This window comes from Sander vitreus, chromosome 2 (assembly GCF_031162955.1).
Source record: "Sander vitreus isolate 19-12246 chromosome 2, sanVit1, whole genome shotgun sequence".
NCBI classification, from domain to species: Eukaryota; Metazoa; Chordata; class Actinopteri; order Perciformes; family Percidae; genus Sander; species Sander vitreus.
In genome coordinates, this window is record NC_135856.1 from 32,107,786 (window position 1) to 32,127,384 (window position 19,599).

General features: G+C 39.9%; 1 protein-coding gene across 2 annotated transcripts in view; it reads right to left on the reverse strand.

The window, feature by feature from the left end:
• cabp2a (calcium binding protein 2a) overlaps window positions 1-19,599 on the reverse strand; it is a 30,556-nt gene that overhangs the window by 1,987 nt on the left and 8,970 nt on the right. Inside the window, exons 3-5 of one of the 2 annotated variants that reach the window (XM_078266567.1) lie at window positions 19,400-19,582; window positions 5,222-5,443; window positions 1,624-1,654 (exon numbers count right to left, since the gene is read on the reverse strand). In XM_078266567.1, coding sequence (XP_078122693.1) covers window positions 1,624-1,654; window positions 5,222-5,443; window positions 19,400-19,582 — 436 coding nt within the window. The remainder of the gene's footprint in view (window positions 1-1,623; window positions 1,655-5,221; window positions 5,444-19,399; window positions 19,583-19,599) is intronic. The other variant, XM_078266558.1, reaches the window with a different exon arrangement.

The following is a 19,599-nucleotide window of genomic DNA, read 5'->3' on the forward strand; positions in this document are numbered from 1 at the left end:
GGTTAAGTTTTTGTAGGAAAATGAGACAATCCTGGTGATAATGGTATTAGCTACGCCCCAATTCAGGGGCTGCAGCCTTCAGAGGCCACAGCCTTTGAAGTCTACCTTGGCCGCAGCCTTCGAAGCCCACGAAGGCTGAACCGAGCGGTCTCCGAAATGAGGCGGTCTGGTCTGCAGAGCATTTCCATTTTGCGTCGCTCCTGTCGCCTAGCAACCTTGACAGCTGTAGCCGATAAGTGATCAAAACGTTAACTACAGCACCGAAATAGAGCCAGAAGTTTTTCTTTGTATTTTACCATTTGGTCAAGTGTCTCAAAGAGAGAGGGAGAAAAATAATAAACCCTGATGTAGCCTACATATGAACATCTCTTGTCTCTGAGACCCAGAGCTAGTCAGCTCACAGCTGACTGGCCGGCCACATATCTTGAATGCCAAAATGAATGCTGGGAATCCTGGTGCTGCGAAGGATACAACAGTTGGGTCTTCCGAATTCTGTAAAAGGAGGCCGCATTTGTGGACCGCATTTGAAGGAGCCTTCGAAACTAAATGAAATGGGACAGCCTTCGTCATACCGGTGTGACACAATTGGTCTACGAATGCAGCCTCCGAAGGCTGCAGCCCCTGATTTGGGACATAGACATTGTCTCTCTGAGTGTGTGTGTGTGCTTTCTTTTTAAAAAGTTCTTGAGTCTGACAGTATTATAGGAGTGCAATGCTAAAATCGCTGGACTGCATTATTACCAAATAGGAAAAATAAACACATGCAAATATGGTTTTACACAAACTGGCGTACCAAATCTGTTCTTATGAATGGCTTATAACATTGCTAAACAATGAATTACCTTCACTAAAAGTCACTATAAGACCTTACTTAAGAAACAATGCTTCTTTGATTGTTTTTTAAGTTATGTAGGCTACATAAGTTAACATTCCTTACGCAACTGTAAGTTACATAACTAATGTAGTTATTTTGACCCAAACCAGGATCTTTTTCTAAACTTAACCAAGTAGTTTTGTTGACAGGACTACCCAGCATGTTAAAAAATGATGCCAAAAGGGATAACCAGAGTGTTAAAAAGTGACGCCAAAGGGCCTGACCAAGTGAGTGAGAATGTGTTGTTATAACGTGCCTTATTTGAATGTGGTACCCTGATTTGTTTTGGTCACTGTAGATTCTCCAAAGTTAAGTGTTTTTAAGCAGTCAAGGTAATTTCTTCAGTTCATCTATTATTTTTAGCTTCTACATTTACAAATATCTACAAATTACAGTAGTCATTTCTTCCACAGTGAACTCACAAATTACGTTCCTGGGAATGTAGAGTGTGAGAGTGTGAACCAGACCTGAGGATTAATATTAAATTGTGAATAATAATATTTCCCTTTGAATAATAATCCTTCACTTTGATCTTCCACAGTTCACGTAAAAAGAATTACACATTGCCGACATTCAAATGGACAGTAAAGTCAGGAAAGTCTTAAGTCTAAATTCCGCTGTCAATTTGTAATTTTCTTTTTACCGTCAAACTGAAGGTTTTGAGGTTTGAAAGGAAGGCAGTTCAGGGAGAAGACCGGGGAACAACTCAGGGAGCAAGGATTTGGATTAAGCTTTTGACATCTCTGTACCTTCCATTTCCTCTGGTCGTAGATCTCTGTCCTGCGTCGGTGCGGATAGAAGACAGAATACACATACAGAGAAAATGGACAGCCAGTCAGGTTAAACACACACTTTCAATCTCATTCTGTGAGTTTTGTTCCGTTTCCCACTCACGCACATTCACAGAGACAAAACATGCAGGAAACATTTTAGTGCTTTGGCTTCTATTGGTTCCTTTGCTCCTGTGACATTTTTGTTCCATGTTAATCGTCTGAGCAGAGATTCTATTGCTGGATTATTTGGGTTTTGATCTGACTGACCCTAATAACCTTTTTAGTTGATCTGCTACACAAGCTTGTGTCCAATCTGATTGGACTGGCGGAGAAGCTTTGAAAGTCTGCTGTGCATATGCTCCAAAAAAAGCATTTTAATGCATCGTAAAAAAAACTCTCTCCCTTTCCAAAAAAAACAGGAATAAGGCACACTAGTCTATATGCATGCACACATGCAACGAAGCTGATTAAATGGTTTGTATGTTGAAAGAATTCTGAGTAACCCAAAGAAACCCACCCCAGTTGATAATATATAGCCTAAAATATCTTAAAAATTAGTTTCAACTGTAAATCCATAACACTTTTAGCTACAGGCACACAACAAAAAACAGTTTAGAGTTTGTTTTGCTTCAGTGTGTGTTGGCATGAGGTGATGCCAGGAGAAATTTGTTCTCGACATGTTGTGACATCAGCAGCAGGAATAATACAAGCCTGGATTAGAGGATCCAGTGGAGAGAGAACAGTGGCAGGAAGATTACAGCTGTAAATTGTATTACAAATCATGAAGGCTTATTGCTTTTTTATTTCTCTATCTGCCGCTGATTTGTTTCATCTGCATCTGGATCTGTATCTGCATCTGTGTTACCGCCAGGTCTTGATTAACAAACATTTCCACACCTCAAGGCTGCAGCAAACACACCATGTACCATTTTGTCTTTTTTTGCTTAAAGGTTCAAACACAGAGGTAGGGAATCAAATATGTTCCTCGTTGTTCCCGTTTTGTTATTTTTCTGTTTCCATTCCCAAACTACTAGTACCACTGGTGGCTTTCGAAAACGAAAGCGGCCCAGCAACTAAACTTTTCGAAGAAAAGACATGTTGGCACCGCAATATCCTTTAGGAAGGATTCCAGTAATGAGATAGATGTAGAATGTAGATGCCACCAACACCAAAGGAAAAAGGATATAAATGCAAACTAGATGCATTGCATACTGTGCTCCTATATGGCTTAATTTCAGTTTGCCATTTGAGAGAACAAAGGGGATTATGGGATTAATAACCAGTAAAGGATATCAGTCTCACCCTATCGATCTCATAAGCTGTGTAGTCTGTCGCGGAATTTCATCTTTTTCCTCGAACCATATCTGTAAGATTAGAAAGTTCCAAACTGTGGTGGTGGCTCACTGGATCGATGTGAGAACGTTCTAACACTGATCATTCAACAACAACTAGAGACTAAAGCCATACAGCTTTGACATGAAGGCTAAGGTCAGCATGCTAATGGCCGGCCGGTAGTTGCCATAATTTTGTAGGATATCATACAAATTGTTGTGCATGCGTTTTAGTATGATATCATATGAAACCCTTCATCAGAATGCCTTGAATATTGCTCACAGGCAAAATGTTGTTAACATGCTGTTCAGCTGAAGTGGGAAACATACCTGCTGGTTGGAAAGCCCTAATGTTTTCTATGATCATCATCTTAGTTTAGTGCGTTAGCATACTAACATTTACTAATTAGCCTCATTTACTAACCCTAAACACAAAGTCCAGCTGAGGCTGATCATTGTTCATTTATATATTTGATCATGAATTAAAATATATTGGACACGTATTTACTCTGCTTTTAGCTCAGTTTTTGGTGTCCACTAACTCCTGAGTTAAACATCTGGCTAGCTGCTAAATGTTTTACTGTGTTCACCAGCTAGATGCCGATCTTACACCAAAAGACTTTTCAAGCGATTCCACTGTCAGAGACAAATTTCCAATATCGGAATGAAATCCTGAGAGTCTTGCTAGAGTTGGGGCTCCCGTCTTCAATTGTTTGGTGTAAGGTGGTCATAAAACTTAGTCCGAGTCAGTCTTTTTCCCTTCTTGACGTTCCAACTAAATAAAACGGGTTTGATATTATCGTAACTTTAAGTCTCGGTAGTGAAGTTAAATCATGTGAAAATTGTCAACAACCACTGGGTGCACTCCCTCCAGCACCAAAAAGAAAGCAGCAAACCGGGTAAAATCTAGATCTGAATATAGATCTGCTCGCGCGCTTTCACTTCACACAAGAGCAGATGAGTTTCTTCTCCTGAAAATCTGTCCTTCCTGCTTAGCAAATCCGCCAGCATAATAGCAATGCGCCAAGGTACAAACGTGCCTGGCTTTTAAAAGGAATGTGAGATGACATTCTGATTGGTTTATTGCATGTTGTATGGAGTTGTACATTCATCTCTACAGAAGGACATTAACTCTCCTAGGCCGTAGACAGGAATAGTGTCAGTGGCCCAAGTTCATAAGAATGCTTTCAACTTTTGCCAATGGAATTACATTTATCCGTTATCCAAAAACACACCGAGGTCAACTACAAAATGCAGTAAAAGAATATAGTATATGTAAATGACATTAAATACATGATAAATGCTATCTAGCCCCTATGATCTCTCAGTATATTCACATTTCTCCTCTACACTCAGCCCAAGGTCTTCCAGTAGCTGGATAAAGCACCTGTGATCAGTTAATACACCACCATTCTAATGGCTCTTTTCAATTAGCTTAGCTAATTTCTTCTAGCTGCACAGTCAGGAAATGACTCTGTCATTGATCTCTGCCATATCCCCATCTCTCCATAAGGCATTCATCTGAAATAAGAGGCAAGCATGATATCTCCAGCACTGTGAGAAAGTGAATTTATGATCTAAATTACAATCAGTTACTCTGACATTAAAGTATAGTACCCATTCTCTTACAGACTCATACAAATAGGATGTACAGTATGTGAAACAGATCTTTTCTAACAATTCCTTCTTTCTTTACAGTTGTTTTGTGCCAATATCATCATCATTTGACAAATGTATTGTAAAAATAATTTCTGGTTGAACCAATTTGATTATATAGGATCATTTCATATAGTTTTTTTTTTCCCCAAAATAAATCATATTCTGCAACAAAGGTCTTCTAGCACAATCACATAAACTCTTATGAAATGTGGTGATATGGTGGTGTGTATAGGGATTGAGGGGGGTTGACACTCACAGGGAGACATTCTCATTGGTGGAGATGGGCTAGAATGCTGTGATGATGTCATACTGGACTCATGGATACCTTTCCCTTGTACAGTAATGGCACTGTGAAAATGCATGGATGATGAGATTTATAAGGGATTTTGGCTATGATATAATTCTGTACTGTGTATGTATGTGTGTGTGTGTGTGTGTGTGTGTGTGTGTGTGTGTGTGTGTGTGTGTGTGTGTGTGTGTGTGTGTGTGTGTGTGTGTGTGTGTGTGTGTGTGTGTGTGTGTGTGTGTGTGTGTGTGTGTGTGTGTATGTGTGTGTGTATGTGTGTGTGTAGTGTCATACATACAAGCTGGCTCTGTGCGAAGCTCTGTCTGAGGAAGATACAAGCAGGCCCCACTAAGTGGTGCAGCATGTTGCAGTTCTTAACCAGAGCGCACAGGGGCTCATCAAAGTCCCGCTCGCTCCCTCCTTCATCCTCGTCATCCGTGTCTACCTCACCTGCACCCCCCGTGCCCCTCAGCATGGCGGCAGCCAATGGGGCGCCGCTTTGTCCAATGGGCAACTCCCCCTTAGAGGAGGTGAACCAACCGTATTAGGACCCAGATAAAATTACGACTTCAATTCCACTGACTGCAATGCAACTGGCTAATTCACTCATACATTCTTGCACTGTTTTGACAGTAATAAGTCAAATAAAAAAAATAAAAAAAGATGTATTTGTTTATTAGAAACAAAATCTACAAAGCCTTATCTTACATATCTTAATCAGTTCAAACTCACTTTGATAAATCTATTTCTCTCAGCTGAAAGGAATTTAATGAATCCTTACCTTCTTCCTTTTACTGTTCTTTTTAGATGCTTTGTTTATGTTTCCCATCTCCCTGGCCGTTTCTTCCCACCTTACCTTCCTCCTGTCCCCACACTTCTCCCTTGTTTCTCTTCCTCTTCTCCTCTTCCTCTCCCTCTCTGCTCAATTGTCACATAACAGTCCAAAATCCATACTCAATCCAGTGCATTCCATGGGGCAATGTCTTTCACACCCAGTGAGGCGAAGGCACCACTACTACTGAAAACGAGTGAGGATCTCTGGCAGTGCACGAGCTGCAATCCGAAATCCTATTTGGTCAAGTGAGAGGCAAGGTAGGCATATGAAATCACTATCAATCCCATAGGTTGTTGGAAGCTGTAATGATGAGCTTTGAGACGTGCAGTGTAATATTATGGAATAGCAGCAGGGTGCTAGAGACCGACGGGGTGGGCTGGGGTGGGGTGGGAGAGCCGGGTCATATCTGGGCTAAACAGCCTGCTGCTGCCAGATTCGGGCTCTGATTACATGACTCGACCATTTTCTCTCTCCCTTTATATCTCTCTCTGCCTCTCTCTCTCTCACTCACATGAACACACACTTTTTTGCCCCCATATATCTGTCACCCTCTTTCGCCAACAGTGATCCCTTGAATTTGGACCAACTTAATCTAATCCATCCCGCCTACCTTACTCTCTCTGCCTCTCCCAAAATGTTGTGCTTATGGTCTCAAAATGACTAGTCTGGCAGAACTCAGTGTTTTTAGAATGTGTATGTGTATGTGTGTGTGTGTGTGTGTGTGTGTGTGTGTGTGTGTGTGTGTGTGAGGGGGGGGAGAGAGAAAAAGAGAGATAGAAGGAGGAGGAAAGGGTAGATTAATGGATGAAGAGCTGACTGCCTGTTTAATCCCTGGTATTTCAGATTAGAGGGAAAGAGTTATGTTGACAGGATATTTGAGTATGGGCTTGAAGTGGGAGAAATAGAAGAATATATAAATATTACTTTAAAGTACAAAAACAGGGGGAACAGTGGCACAGATGAAAGTGGAAAGAAAAGAATATGTGACCTTAAAGTTTTTAGAGAGGGGGAGCATAACATTGACAGTGAATGTAAAACAAAGACTAGAATTGGTATTTCAAAAAAAAAAAAATCACATTTTATTCATTAGTCTTACTCTTTAAAGGGTAATTACCATTTTTTCAACCCTATTTTTCTATGTTTTTGTGTATAAGGGACTGATGGGAACAACAATCTTTGACATTGGTCCAGTATTAAGCAAGATCGCTGCAGTCGACAGCGGCGAAACAAGCTACAATATATTAATCTGAGCCTGTCAGTGGCAAAACGAGCACTTTTGTGAGGGTCAATACAAGCTGTACAATTGCCCTTTTAACTTACATTGTAGCTTGTTTCGCCTCTGCCAACTGCAGCGAGCTTGCTTAATACCAAGGGGGTAAGTGAGTGTCCACAAAGCGTAGCTCCTATGGCGCCATTTTGATGCTAATAAGCACTAACCCGCCGCTAGCATTCCATTGACTGCCATTCATTTTGACGTCACAAGAAACACAACAATGTATAAAAGGCTCCATTACCTTGTATCTCACGTTATGGCTCCATAGCAGACGTTTTTGTAAAAATAGGCTAACGATTGTGTCATAACCACGCGACTTTCTGTCGCATAGTAGAGGAATTACCGTATCGTACAGGAGAAGCTCGCAGGCAGTTTTGACTTACATTAGCTGTTTAAGTTTAATTACTAATGTTAACTAGCATTTTAGTTAGTAATAATTAGCCTGTGTCCATGTTATCTCCTTACATATACCTACGCTCTCCGTCTCTGCAAGATTGGGAATGATTGAGATTTCTCTTGGCACAGCTACCAGAAGACTTCCAACTTTCAGACAGGTTGCTCAGGTCACAGCTACGTCGTCTCTCTCAGTTGGAGGCTGCGCAGTAACGCTCAGCCCTCACCGGAAAAGTGCTTCTAATAGACTTCACTGGTGTCAGTCCAGAGCAACGGGATCTGTTGGTCCATTTCTTTAACTGTCTATGTTTAATACTGGACCAATGTCAAAGATTGTTGTTCACTTAGACAGTGAAACATAGGAAAATAGGGTCCAAGTTGAAAAAACGGTAGTTACCCTATCATTACATTTACTGAATGAATCATGTTCCTACATTATGGTCTGGTGCCATTCTTTTCTGGTGGAAAATACTAAATTTCTTTCATTTTACATAATTCATTTTAAATTTGTGCTAATTTTTAATTAGGCTGTTACATTTAGTTTGAATATCTGAACCATTTACTTAGACATTTTTGACTCGATCCCAACCAAACTCAATTACATTTTCTAAGTATTAAAAAAAGATTGTATTCAATCATTCAACTGTTTAGTTATATGTCCTGTTAATATTATCTTCCATATGGTCTGGTCAGGTATGTAATTATAGTAGAGAATCCTAAATTCCTTTAATTCAAATTTAATACGTTCAGGTTTTTGTTTGAATAATTATTAAGTTTCCATAACAAACCAACATGTGGATTGTTATCTTTTACCTAGATACGAGGTACTTAAAGCTAGACTTTTTTCCATGTAAAACCTTTTTTTTTTTTTTTTATTACTGGTCAGCTGCATTGCGATCACTGCTACGATTATGTTATACACTTTCAAATAATTCAAAATTACAGTAAGGAACATGCTTTAATACATGGGATCTCATGAACTGTATCTTGTACTGTAACTGTATCATACTTCCCTCTAACCCACACTGTGATGCTGGTCATGTGGTGCTGTGTGTGTGCCAGAGATTAGCGCAGTATGTGTAAGGCCAACGCTAAGTGCCTAGAGGCCCAAACACTCCGTGGTCAATTAAGAAGAACTAACACATTTTCTGTCTCTTTATTTCTCCATATCTTTCTACAGGACATCTCGTCTGTTTCCTGAGTTTCACCCCTTTATATGTTTCTCTGTTACTACAGTATACCTCCATTTCTTTAAAACACTGCAGCCTCATTTTCAATGAAATGCATATATCCTTGTGTGTCTCATTAAACCTTTAGAACATTGTGAACTGAACCCTGCTTCATGTCACTTTGTTCTCCAAGCTCGCCACTGCTTTCAGAATCAACTCACACAGGTCAAGCCAGCACACATAATGCAGACCTTTACACACTTTTTAATTCATCGGGTACTTTTGCAGGATATAAACATTTATCCATGAGCAGCTTTTGGATACTTTACACCAGGGGTCTTAAATGTTTTTTAAACCAAGGACCCCATGACAGAAAGAGAGACGGAGCAGGGACCCCCTACTATTAAAATTGTATAAAATGAAGTTGCATATTAATCTGGGCCTACAATAACTTGTAGGGCAGCCTAAAGCCTTTACATACCTCTTTAGTGCATAGAATACTAAGCTATAAAAATAATAATTGTCGGCAGGATTTTATAAATCATCGTTTAATGTTGCACATACATGTGGCACAGTGAATCCTCAGGTTGAACTGTATCTGTGGATAGCTAGCTTAGTGAATACCTTATATAGGCCAGTAAGCCTATCATCAGTGGAGATTTATATTGCTAATAATATGTTAGATTCATTTTAAGACATTTTAATTTCAAAAAACGTTCAAAAATTTATAATTTGAAGGCCCACCTGCAGTGACTCTAAAGACCCCCTAGGGGTCCCGGACCCCCTGTTGAATATCTCTGCTTTACACTGTCAGTGTTTCACCAGAAGAGTGCAGCAAAGCTTTGCTTGGTGCTTAACTTGTGCTCAGCTGTAATACGTATGCACCACCGCCAGATGTCAGCCTCTTGCCTTGCTGTCAAAAAAGTCCATCCATTTTAGTTACAGAAACATTTGTGTTACTGCCTGAATTGGAACAGAAAATTAATTAATTCAGCAGTTGCATGACATGTGTCATGGATATATTTATATTCATACGTATATCTAGTAGGGGTGACCCCGAACAGACGACTATGCAATGATTCGATCTAAAGAGCCTGTATTGACTGTCACTCTCAAAGTCGAATCATCGCAGTGTCTGAAAATGTGGTTAACAAACAAATGATCATTCCATTTGGGCTATATGGGGGGGCTGAATGTCTGACTTTGCATAAAATTGCTTGGTTTTCCCCAATAAATCATAATATATAGCCCATTTTGGTATAAATGTCAGCCTATTAATAATACTGTTAAAAACAATTAGAAGTAAGGGTACTCTCTGGACAAATGCTGGTACCTAGTACTGGTGAGTACTGGCCCATTTCAGGAACTGATTTGTGCGTCTTTTTGGACAGAGCACTAAAAGAGAAAGAAAGAGAGGAGTCAGTGGGGAAACCTGATTTCAGATCACTGAATCTAGCAGCTCCACAGACATGATTCTCCACCTGATCCTGCAGTCTGACCTATCTACTGAGAATCTATTAAGTAAAGAGGCCAGAGAGTGATGAGATCACTTGCAACAAAGGATTTGAATCCAGTGTCTCGATTATATAAAAGTATGTGCCTTAACCCACTGATCCAGCTGGACACCCACCAGATTAGCAAATGGAAGCCTTAGTCCTGTAATGTTTTTTTTCCTGCACTGTTTCCCATTATATATTTCACAGACATCAGCATCAGCTTTAGAATCAGCTTTAAATGTCTAAGTAAGTGTAAACATACAGGGAATGTGACTCCAGCTTTTCATTGCTCTCACAGAACATACACAGAAATAGACACATGGCTTAAAATGAGGACACCAAAGCTGGACAAGGTGGACATAAACAATCGATTACAAGGTACAGATAAGTTTGTTTATAAATCAGTAAGACAATAGGGCAATGCAAAAGTGCAAATGGAATAAATATAGAATAATAAACATAACAGGTTGCTTATATATCTGAGGTAGGTGGATATGACAGTATATAAAGTGTATATTTAACAGATATTTACATGTTTAAAGTGCCCATATTATGAAAAAAACACTTTTTCTGGGATTTGGGGTGTTCTTTTGTGTCTCTGGTGCTTCCACACGCATACAAACTTTGAAAAAAATCCATCCATGCTGTTTTGAGTGAGATACGGTTTCTGCATGTGTCCTGCCTTCAGTCTCCGGATGAGCTGTTCAAAATCACACGCCGTGAAAACGTGCTAACGCTAACGCTAGAATGCTACCTCGTTCTCAATAGTAAAGCACTGCTACAACACACACAAGTTCACCATAATCTCCAAAAGAACTACTTCCATGTGCGCCCTCATTTAGAAGTCTCCCAGCTAATCCTGCCTTGTAACTGACCGAAGTTGGAGAAACAGCCTTTCTTTTACTGTCTATGGAGCTAGCTAGCTGACATGATCTACATCTGAGCTACTGCACATGTGCGAGTGCAATCAAAGATAGTACAGAAGAAGAAGAAAAGAGGTCTCACTCTGTAGCTAAAACAGAGACCAGCTGAAAAGAGGATCTGCAGCAGTGAGAGAGAGCTGTGCAGTACAACAAAAATATGGTGTTTTTTGAAAATTAAACCATGTAAACCTATTCTGGTACAACCTTAAAATACAATTATGAACCTGAAAATGAGCATAATATGGGCGCTTTAAAGCATGTGTTTAACACTGTTAAATATATAATTTACTTGAAAGGTGGATGCTTGGTGTTACAGAGTTATTGCACAAGGATTGATCCTGTCACTGTGGACTGGTGTTCATTATAGAGACAGCCTGTGGGAAGAAACTGTTCTTGTGTCTGGTTGTTTGGTCGAAAGACACAGTCTCACTCCCAGTGCGTCAAAAAATGATGCCTGGTCAGGGGCCTTTGGCGTTAGTTACTGATGCAAAAAGTCTCCTTTAGCACGGGGCTTTCAACTAATTCCAGTGAAAGTCCTGTTGTTTGACCCATCCACCACTCCAACCTGCTTCCTTATGCAGGTTTTAGGTCTTTCATACTACTCTCTACCGCTGTTGCTCTTCATACTACGTCATCTTACAGCGCAGCGGCCAAGCTACTGCTCTGCCCGGTGCGTTCCATACAGACGCTAAAGGGTGATTTTAGCGTCGGTATCTGACGCTGAGGGCCAGATGTACCAACGCTTTTGCGCCCACTTTAGGCGTATTTGTTTCACAATGTGCGCGTAAAAGCATGGCGAAGTATGTACAAACAGGGCGCACTGAGGTAAAAGCGCAGACTGCCTGTCACGGGAACTGAAAATGGCAAATAGCGCTTTTCTGTGTCATACATATGCATTCACTGGAGGGTCAAGGGAAAAGTTGGAGTTTCCCATAAAGAGATGGGAGGGGAAGCGTAAAGTGCGCCTAATTATGCATTCCGCGGTATGTACAAAAACCGCCCGTGACAGCGCGGCTCTATTTTGCGTTGAAAATTCTCTGCCTCTTAAAAGCAGGTGTAAACCAGCCACAAGCCAACAACAATACGCCTGCTGGTGAAATGGCAGCAGTAATCCGAGCAAGACAAAGACATAGGTCAAGCAGATGGTCGAAGGGTGTAAATGTTGGCTTATTAAACCTCTAGTAAAACCCATCCATGTCATCAGTCAGCGTCTCCTGGTAATCCTATAAAGAGATGCTGCTCCTTCAACAACTAAATGTTGACTAGTGGGTGGTGAAGGTTTAGATGTTCCTCCCTGGTGTATGTGATCAGAGAGGGACAGCTAAAAAATGTAAAAAAAATTACTCTAGTACTTTTTTTTCTCTAGATCCCAACACCAAGGCCGCCGTCCACGCCACACTTCGCCAGAATGCTTTACATTCATTTCATCATATTTCATGTAACTACAACAATGCCTTAGGGTGGTAGAGCAGCGTGGTGTTTCTTGTACAAATACAAAGGGAAACATAATGTGTATAGTGTATAGACATATACACCTGCAGTAAAACACATGGACACGGAAAGAAAAAGCTAAATAGTTTCTGTCTTGCTCAGTGGAAAAAAAACCCCACTGCAGGCAGATACTCTTGCAATCAACAGCCCGGAGTGAACATAAAGCTTTTCAGCCATAAAACCCAAAACAGGGCAGCTGGGTGAGAATTTGTGCTCTATTACTCGACAACAGAAAGCACACCAGATGCCTGAAAGACAAGGATAGAAGATAGGCCAACAGAAAATCCAGTAAACAACATGGACACATTCCAAAAGTCAAGATTTTGCATGCCAGCTTTGGTGTAGGTCAGAGGAAACATTTTTGGCGGAGATGGGGTGTGTTCATGTGTATTTGCATGCTTACATATGCTTGTTGACACACAAACACAAATGTATCACAAATGCTTTAAATCAGTTTATGTGCGGAAAACTGGGTAACAAACAAACCTATGCAGATACTGTTCTTCAACCAACCACAATCTAAAAGAAGAAGGACAGCCTGCACACATTTTGATATTGTGATGATGCACAAGTTACAGCTTGCACAGACACTATCACTGATATAAAATGGTCACAACTTGCATCTCCCACTACCATAATCCCAGTGCTTTAAAGACAGGTACAACCGCTCTTATGTGTAGTATAGCCTACTGAGCCTGTTTGACGTCAGAAATATAAAGCGCTTATCCCCTTATTTAGTCTTTGTCCTTATACTCCGAACCATCTGTGCCTTTTGACATGGAATGTGTGCAGATCTCTCTAGCAAATGCATGTATACACTATATCTGCTAAGACATCTGTGAAATAAATTGCAGGGAGGGTGATCAAGCCCGAGGAGAATTGAGCTAATCCCAGCTGAGGTATAGGGTATAAGGCTGCAACTAAGTATTATTTTCATTGTCGATAATTCCAACGGATGCATGTATTTTCGCCGATGTCCGTTTCCTTCCGCTTTCTTTGTGTGTTGGACTATGGTTAACTGCTCCTCAGATCTCTGCAGGGTAAATCCAGACAGCTAGCCTGACTATCTGTCCAATCTGAGTTTTCGCTCGCACAACTATTTTACAGCGGCTCCGTGCAGAGCATAGCGCCGCCCATGACGATTGTGATTGGTTTAAAGAAATGCCAATAAACCAGAGAACATTTTTCTCCCATCCGGGAATGCTATGTGGACTAGACCCTGCTCCGCTGAGGAGCAAAGTGAGACAACCTTTGGCTCTACGAAGCGTTTTGTTTTTAGTTGTCATCAGTCCTGTTTCCATCCACAGTTAGCAACTAGCTGGTGAATATAGAGGAGCATTTAGCAAGTTAACAAGACAAATATTTACTCAGGCCTTAGTGGAGACCAAAGTAGAGATAAAAAGGAGAGAGAATATCAGAACTCCAAATGAATGCTATTTCTGCTCTGTCTGTGTAAATAGGCAATTATTTGCTAATATGTCAATGTTGTGTTAACAGCTTGTTCTGGTGCCCCCAAGTGGACAAAGAAAACTCTATGAATGCAGCTGTCCAACTGCAAGTGGAACATGGGGAAAATGCATTCAAAGCCAACCATTGACAAATAGAATAATCATAATTTCTTAGTTCAAAATAAAATCAGATACAGGTACTATTTTAGAGGTGGGCCGACTGTCTAACATCAAATCAGCAAATGGTCTTTCTGTGTAAGATCCAGAAACACTTTGAGAGTGAGACCATGAGGAAAGACAGAAATAAAGAAAGATGAACCATAAATAAAATAGTTATTTATTTCGGAATAAGGGAAAAAAACTGAATATTGTGTGCATGTAAACGTAGTCAGGGGAAAGGCCTAGCTGAAGGAAGTAGAGGACCTGCACCAACCTACTCATGAATGTCAGCAAGAACAAAGAGATAGATCATAGTGGACTTTGTGAAGAAGCAGGAAAGGAACTACGGTAGGGCTGCACGATGTGAGGAAAATATCTAATCGCAATCATTTTTTACTGATATTGCGATTGTGATATGATTCATGATATTAGATATTAGACAACACAGAATCTGCCAAACTAGCAACTAACTTTCTTCTAAATGTGTTACGACTTCATGTGATAAATAAAGTTGATTGATTATAGTGGCCAGGTGTGTAAGACTGAAATGACGAAAAAAGACACACACACACACACACACACACACACACACACACACACACACACACACACACACACACACACACACACACACACACACACACACACACACACAGGGGAGAAAGGAACATGGGGCAGACTACATTATGGCAAATATATGTTAAGATACTGAGTTAACGGTAACAGCATGTCATTCATTAGTCCTATACAACCTAAAGTGACTAAAAAAAACCAACTTTCAACATGTTAAAATGATCTTGCGCAGGGATTAGGGCTGCACAATATAATATGAAGAAAATATGCCATATGTGATAACGCTTGAATATCGCAATAATCATATTGAGTGAGTGAGTGTTCTCTGACTCACATTTAGAATGAACTTCCCCTTTCTGCTGTTCCTCTTTCTGACCTGTATACTGTCTTTCACTGTATTCCGCAGGACTGAGCCTCAGAAATGGCTTTGTTCTCAGCCTATGAGAAATCTACAGTAATTACGTGTCAATCCCCTCAGCTGTTAACATGATCTTGATTTGAAATGAAAAAATAATCCTTACTGCTCGTATGTTTTTATTCCCTCGACACGATCACACTCGGGTCACAGGAATGTTGTCAGGACATTACAGTTCATACCCCTGTACTCCTCATTGCTGCTGGCTTGTGATAACCGTGATCTACAAATCATAGCTTATTGTGCTGTTGTTTTTACGTAAATCCTTCTAGATTATCATCTTGGAAAACTGAAGAAAGCTACGTTATTGTATTTGGGTGCATTATATTCTCACATTCTCATATTTAAGGGTCTCATATGAGCTCATTTCTTACGAAGACATGAGAAAAAAGTTTACAGTTTTTGCCAATTGCTTACACACTGAAATCAAAAGTATTACACAATTATCAAAACCTTACACTCAAGGAGCAAAACATTGACCCACATGTGCACCACTATAAGCACAATATCAGCCTCACACTTTTTGCAAAAAAATACACAGTGATTTGCAAAACACTAAACACACTTGTATACATTAGACACAGAAGAATATCATGATGTCACTTCCTGACTGTCAAATGACCACACCTATGAGCCAATCTGTGAAACACAGCCATCAGGTGCGCAAACACATGACTGCTTAATTGTAGACACACCAATCAGGTTTAAGCACTATAAAAATGCAGCAGGTAAGTCTAGCATGTTCTGTACTGTATTTTCAGTTTTTTTCAGATTTTTCTTTTTGTTTGTTGTTTTTTTTTTTTTTTACTGTAATTGTAACCTGTACTGTATACAGTTTATTATGTTTGTCTGGTGTTTGCTGAGCTAACAGTGTTATGCACACTACTGTAGTAGCTGTATGAAAACTGGGACATTTGTTGTGATTCTCCATGTTGACATGTTGAGAAATGAATTGTATTTTCCTCAGTCTGCAGCATTGGTCTTGTGTAGTGTTTGGTGAACTTATTTGCACTTTCTCTGTGTACTTCATTTACAGTACTCTAATCACTGAGAAGTCAAATTGCTAAACGTCTTTTAGGTTAGCAACAGCAGTGTGTAACTGGTTCAAACTGAATTAAGTCATATGGAACGTGTGTGTTTCATATGGTAACAAAATATGTTTTTTATAAATTAGTGTATAGTTTTTGCAAGAGTGTTTCATTTTGCAAAGGGTCTGAGGTGTTCTGCTAATTGGGTGTGTGGTTGTGCTAAATGGGTGTGGTGTTCTGAAAAAAACGGTCCCTGGTTTCAAAATAGTGCTTAAGAATAGTGCTAAAAACTGTAATAAGGGAAAATCCTTCAATTTCTCATCTCTTGTTATTTGCTTTGAGATAAAAAAAACAAAAACTGCAATGTTTTGCCATAAACAAAGGCGATTGTGTGTATTTGTGACGCCTAACACACATGTTTAGTGTGTCTCCTTCCCCATGCAACATTTGCATTTCTTGGCACGTCACTATGATTGTCAATAGCCCTTGTCAGACATGGAATATGACACATTTCTGGCTTAATTTTGTGGCTATTTGTCATTCAAATATAGTTGTTTTTTACGTTAATGTTCCTTACGGCTTTATTTAGAACATTTAATAAAGTGCCCAGTTGTGCAAGACACAGCAGTGGTGAGTTAAATATCTTATCATAGCAAAGAAGAAGACCATTTTCTGTTCTCGCAGGGTGCATCACTGATGGATTTGAATACATACTTTTCCACTGAAGCCTTAATTAATGACCACCATCACCCATTTTCACAGTGAATCCACTGATACATTCATTTCATTATTTAAAGTTATTAGAGAGAAAATTCTGCTGCCTGTTTTACATCTGACAGTGCACAAACATTACATGTAATTTCTGTAGGTAAAGTGTTTTACTGGATATTCATTTACAGCACAGTGGATGAATAAATAGGGCGTGCTGTTACTAGGCCAACCTAGTGAGACTGCCATTGTGATTTCTATGTAGAAGTGAATTACGTGCTTATTCAAACATGAGACCAACATGTAAACTTGTGCAGAAGTACATGTCTGGGGCGCCTGGATAGCTCACCTGGTAGAGCGTGCGCCCCATGTACAAATGCTCAGTCCTTCAGTTCAACTCTGACCTGTGGCCTTTTGCTGCATGTCATTCCCCCTCTTTAACCCCTTTCACATGTTTAGCTGTCCTCAATAATAAAGGCCTAACCCCCCCCCCAAACAAATCTTAAAATAAAAAAATAAAAGAAGTGCATGTCTAAAGGGGCTTAACAGTGGAAGAGCATGAACCTGGTAGCTGGACTACAGTACGTGTTGTGTCACATGTGTGCATGTGCATCTGTGTATGCGCTCACGAGATACAAACAAAATGGGGACCCACTCATCAAAACATTGCTCCATATCACTACTAGTGGCCGACAGGAATCTATCGTGCAGTACACACAAGAACCGCCCTTCCGCTTGTAGGTATGCGCGCACATACACAGTCTACTAAGCGAGCGAGAGAAAGAGATTAATATGTTACTGATACAACACCACCATAAAAATGTGATTAGTACTTATGCATGCTCTTTGGGGGAATCACTGTAATTGTTGGGTCTTGTTAATTATAGAGTGTGGTCTAGACCTACTCAATCAAGTGTCTCTAGATAACTCTTGTAACTCTTATGATTTGGCCTGGTTTACACAGTCATCACTGCAGCTCTCATACACTAGCTCATATTTGCAGAAGGCCAAATACACCACACACAGAAACACACACACACACACACACACACACACACACACACACACACACACACACACACACACACACACACACACACACCATTGTCAAACAGGTGCACCTGTTTCGGATGTCTTTTCTGGGATAAAAATAAACCAATGTCCAGTGTGCTGTGTAACACTGGATTCGGCGATTCATTTATTCACAGTTCTGGATACACATGCTCATTGTAATGTTCCACTATGAGTCGGAGACACGAGTAAAGTTATTCTAACAGGTTCATTAAACCATTCAAAACAGTGCAGAGAAAACTTACAGATGTACCACAATGTCTCGCAGAAAACAAGGGCTCTCATTCACCGGTTAAATACAACAACAACAACAACAACAACAGATGCATACAAAATATATATATATATATATATATATATATATATATATATATATACTGTATATGTACGCATGGTGCGTACAGGATTACGGCTGCACCAGTGCTAGTGGTAAAAAACTCAGGGTACATTTAAAGCAAGTAATAGTTTGATAGTTTTCGAACTTCCTCTAATAAAAAAAAAACTTTATTCTTAATCATCACATACAACTGACAACAACTGACAGTGAAATTGAATAACTGCATTTAACAAATCCTAAGCAGTAGGAGCAATGGACAGCTATACATACAGCATCCAGGGACCAACTTGGGATTCAGTGTAAGACTGGGCAATATATTGATGTTATATAGCTATATGAGGCTAGATATCGTCTTAGATTTTGGATATCAGAATTTGAGTGTTCCTGGTTTTAAAGGCTGCATTACTGTAATGTGATGTAATTTCTGAACTTACCAGACTGTTCTAGCTGTTCTATTATATGCCTTTAACCACTTAGTCATTATATCCACATTACTGATGATTATTTTTCAAAAATCTCATTATGTCAATATTTTGTGAAAGCACCAATAGTCAACCCTACAATATCGTTGCAATATTGACATTGAGTATTTGGTCAAAAATATTGCAGTATTGGGCGCCTGGGTAGCTCACATGGTAGAGCGTGCGCCCATATACAGAGGTTCACTCCTCAATGCAGCAGCTGTGGGTTCGACTCCAACCTGCAGCCCTTTGCTGCATGCCATTTTCCCTCTTTCTCTCCCCTTTCATGTCTTCAGCTGTTCTATAAATAAAGGCCTAAAATGCCCCAAAAATAATCTTAAAAAAATAATAATCATAATATATATATATATGTATATATATATATATATATATAGTATATATATATATATATATATATATATATATATATATATATATATATATATATTGTGTTATTTGATTTTCTCCATTTCGCCCAGCTCTAGTTCAGTGTCTTGGTCAGGGACACCTTGACATGTGGCCCTGTGCTTGTAGCTATTTAAATGTATTTTAGCAGCGAGCAGTATGAGATGTAAGAACATTTTAATCATAGTGTACGTGTGTCAGCCAAACACATGTGAACACCACCACAACATAGACATGCACTCACATACAAAGACACCTGGGGTACATGTTATGCCCAGCTCTGTGTCCTACCTGTCCGAAGACTGAGTCGACGATGGGTCGCAGCTTCCTTTTTTCTCCCTCTGGCAGCCAGACGTCATCGGGGTCTCCCACGGGGGAAGAGAGACTCATGGTCTTGGCCTTAGGCTTTGGAGGCCTCTTTATACTAGCTGAACTCCATCGCCTTAATGATTCAATCTTCTTCTTGATGGAACCCTGGAGAACGGTGTAGG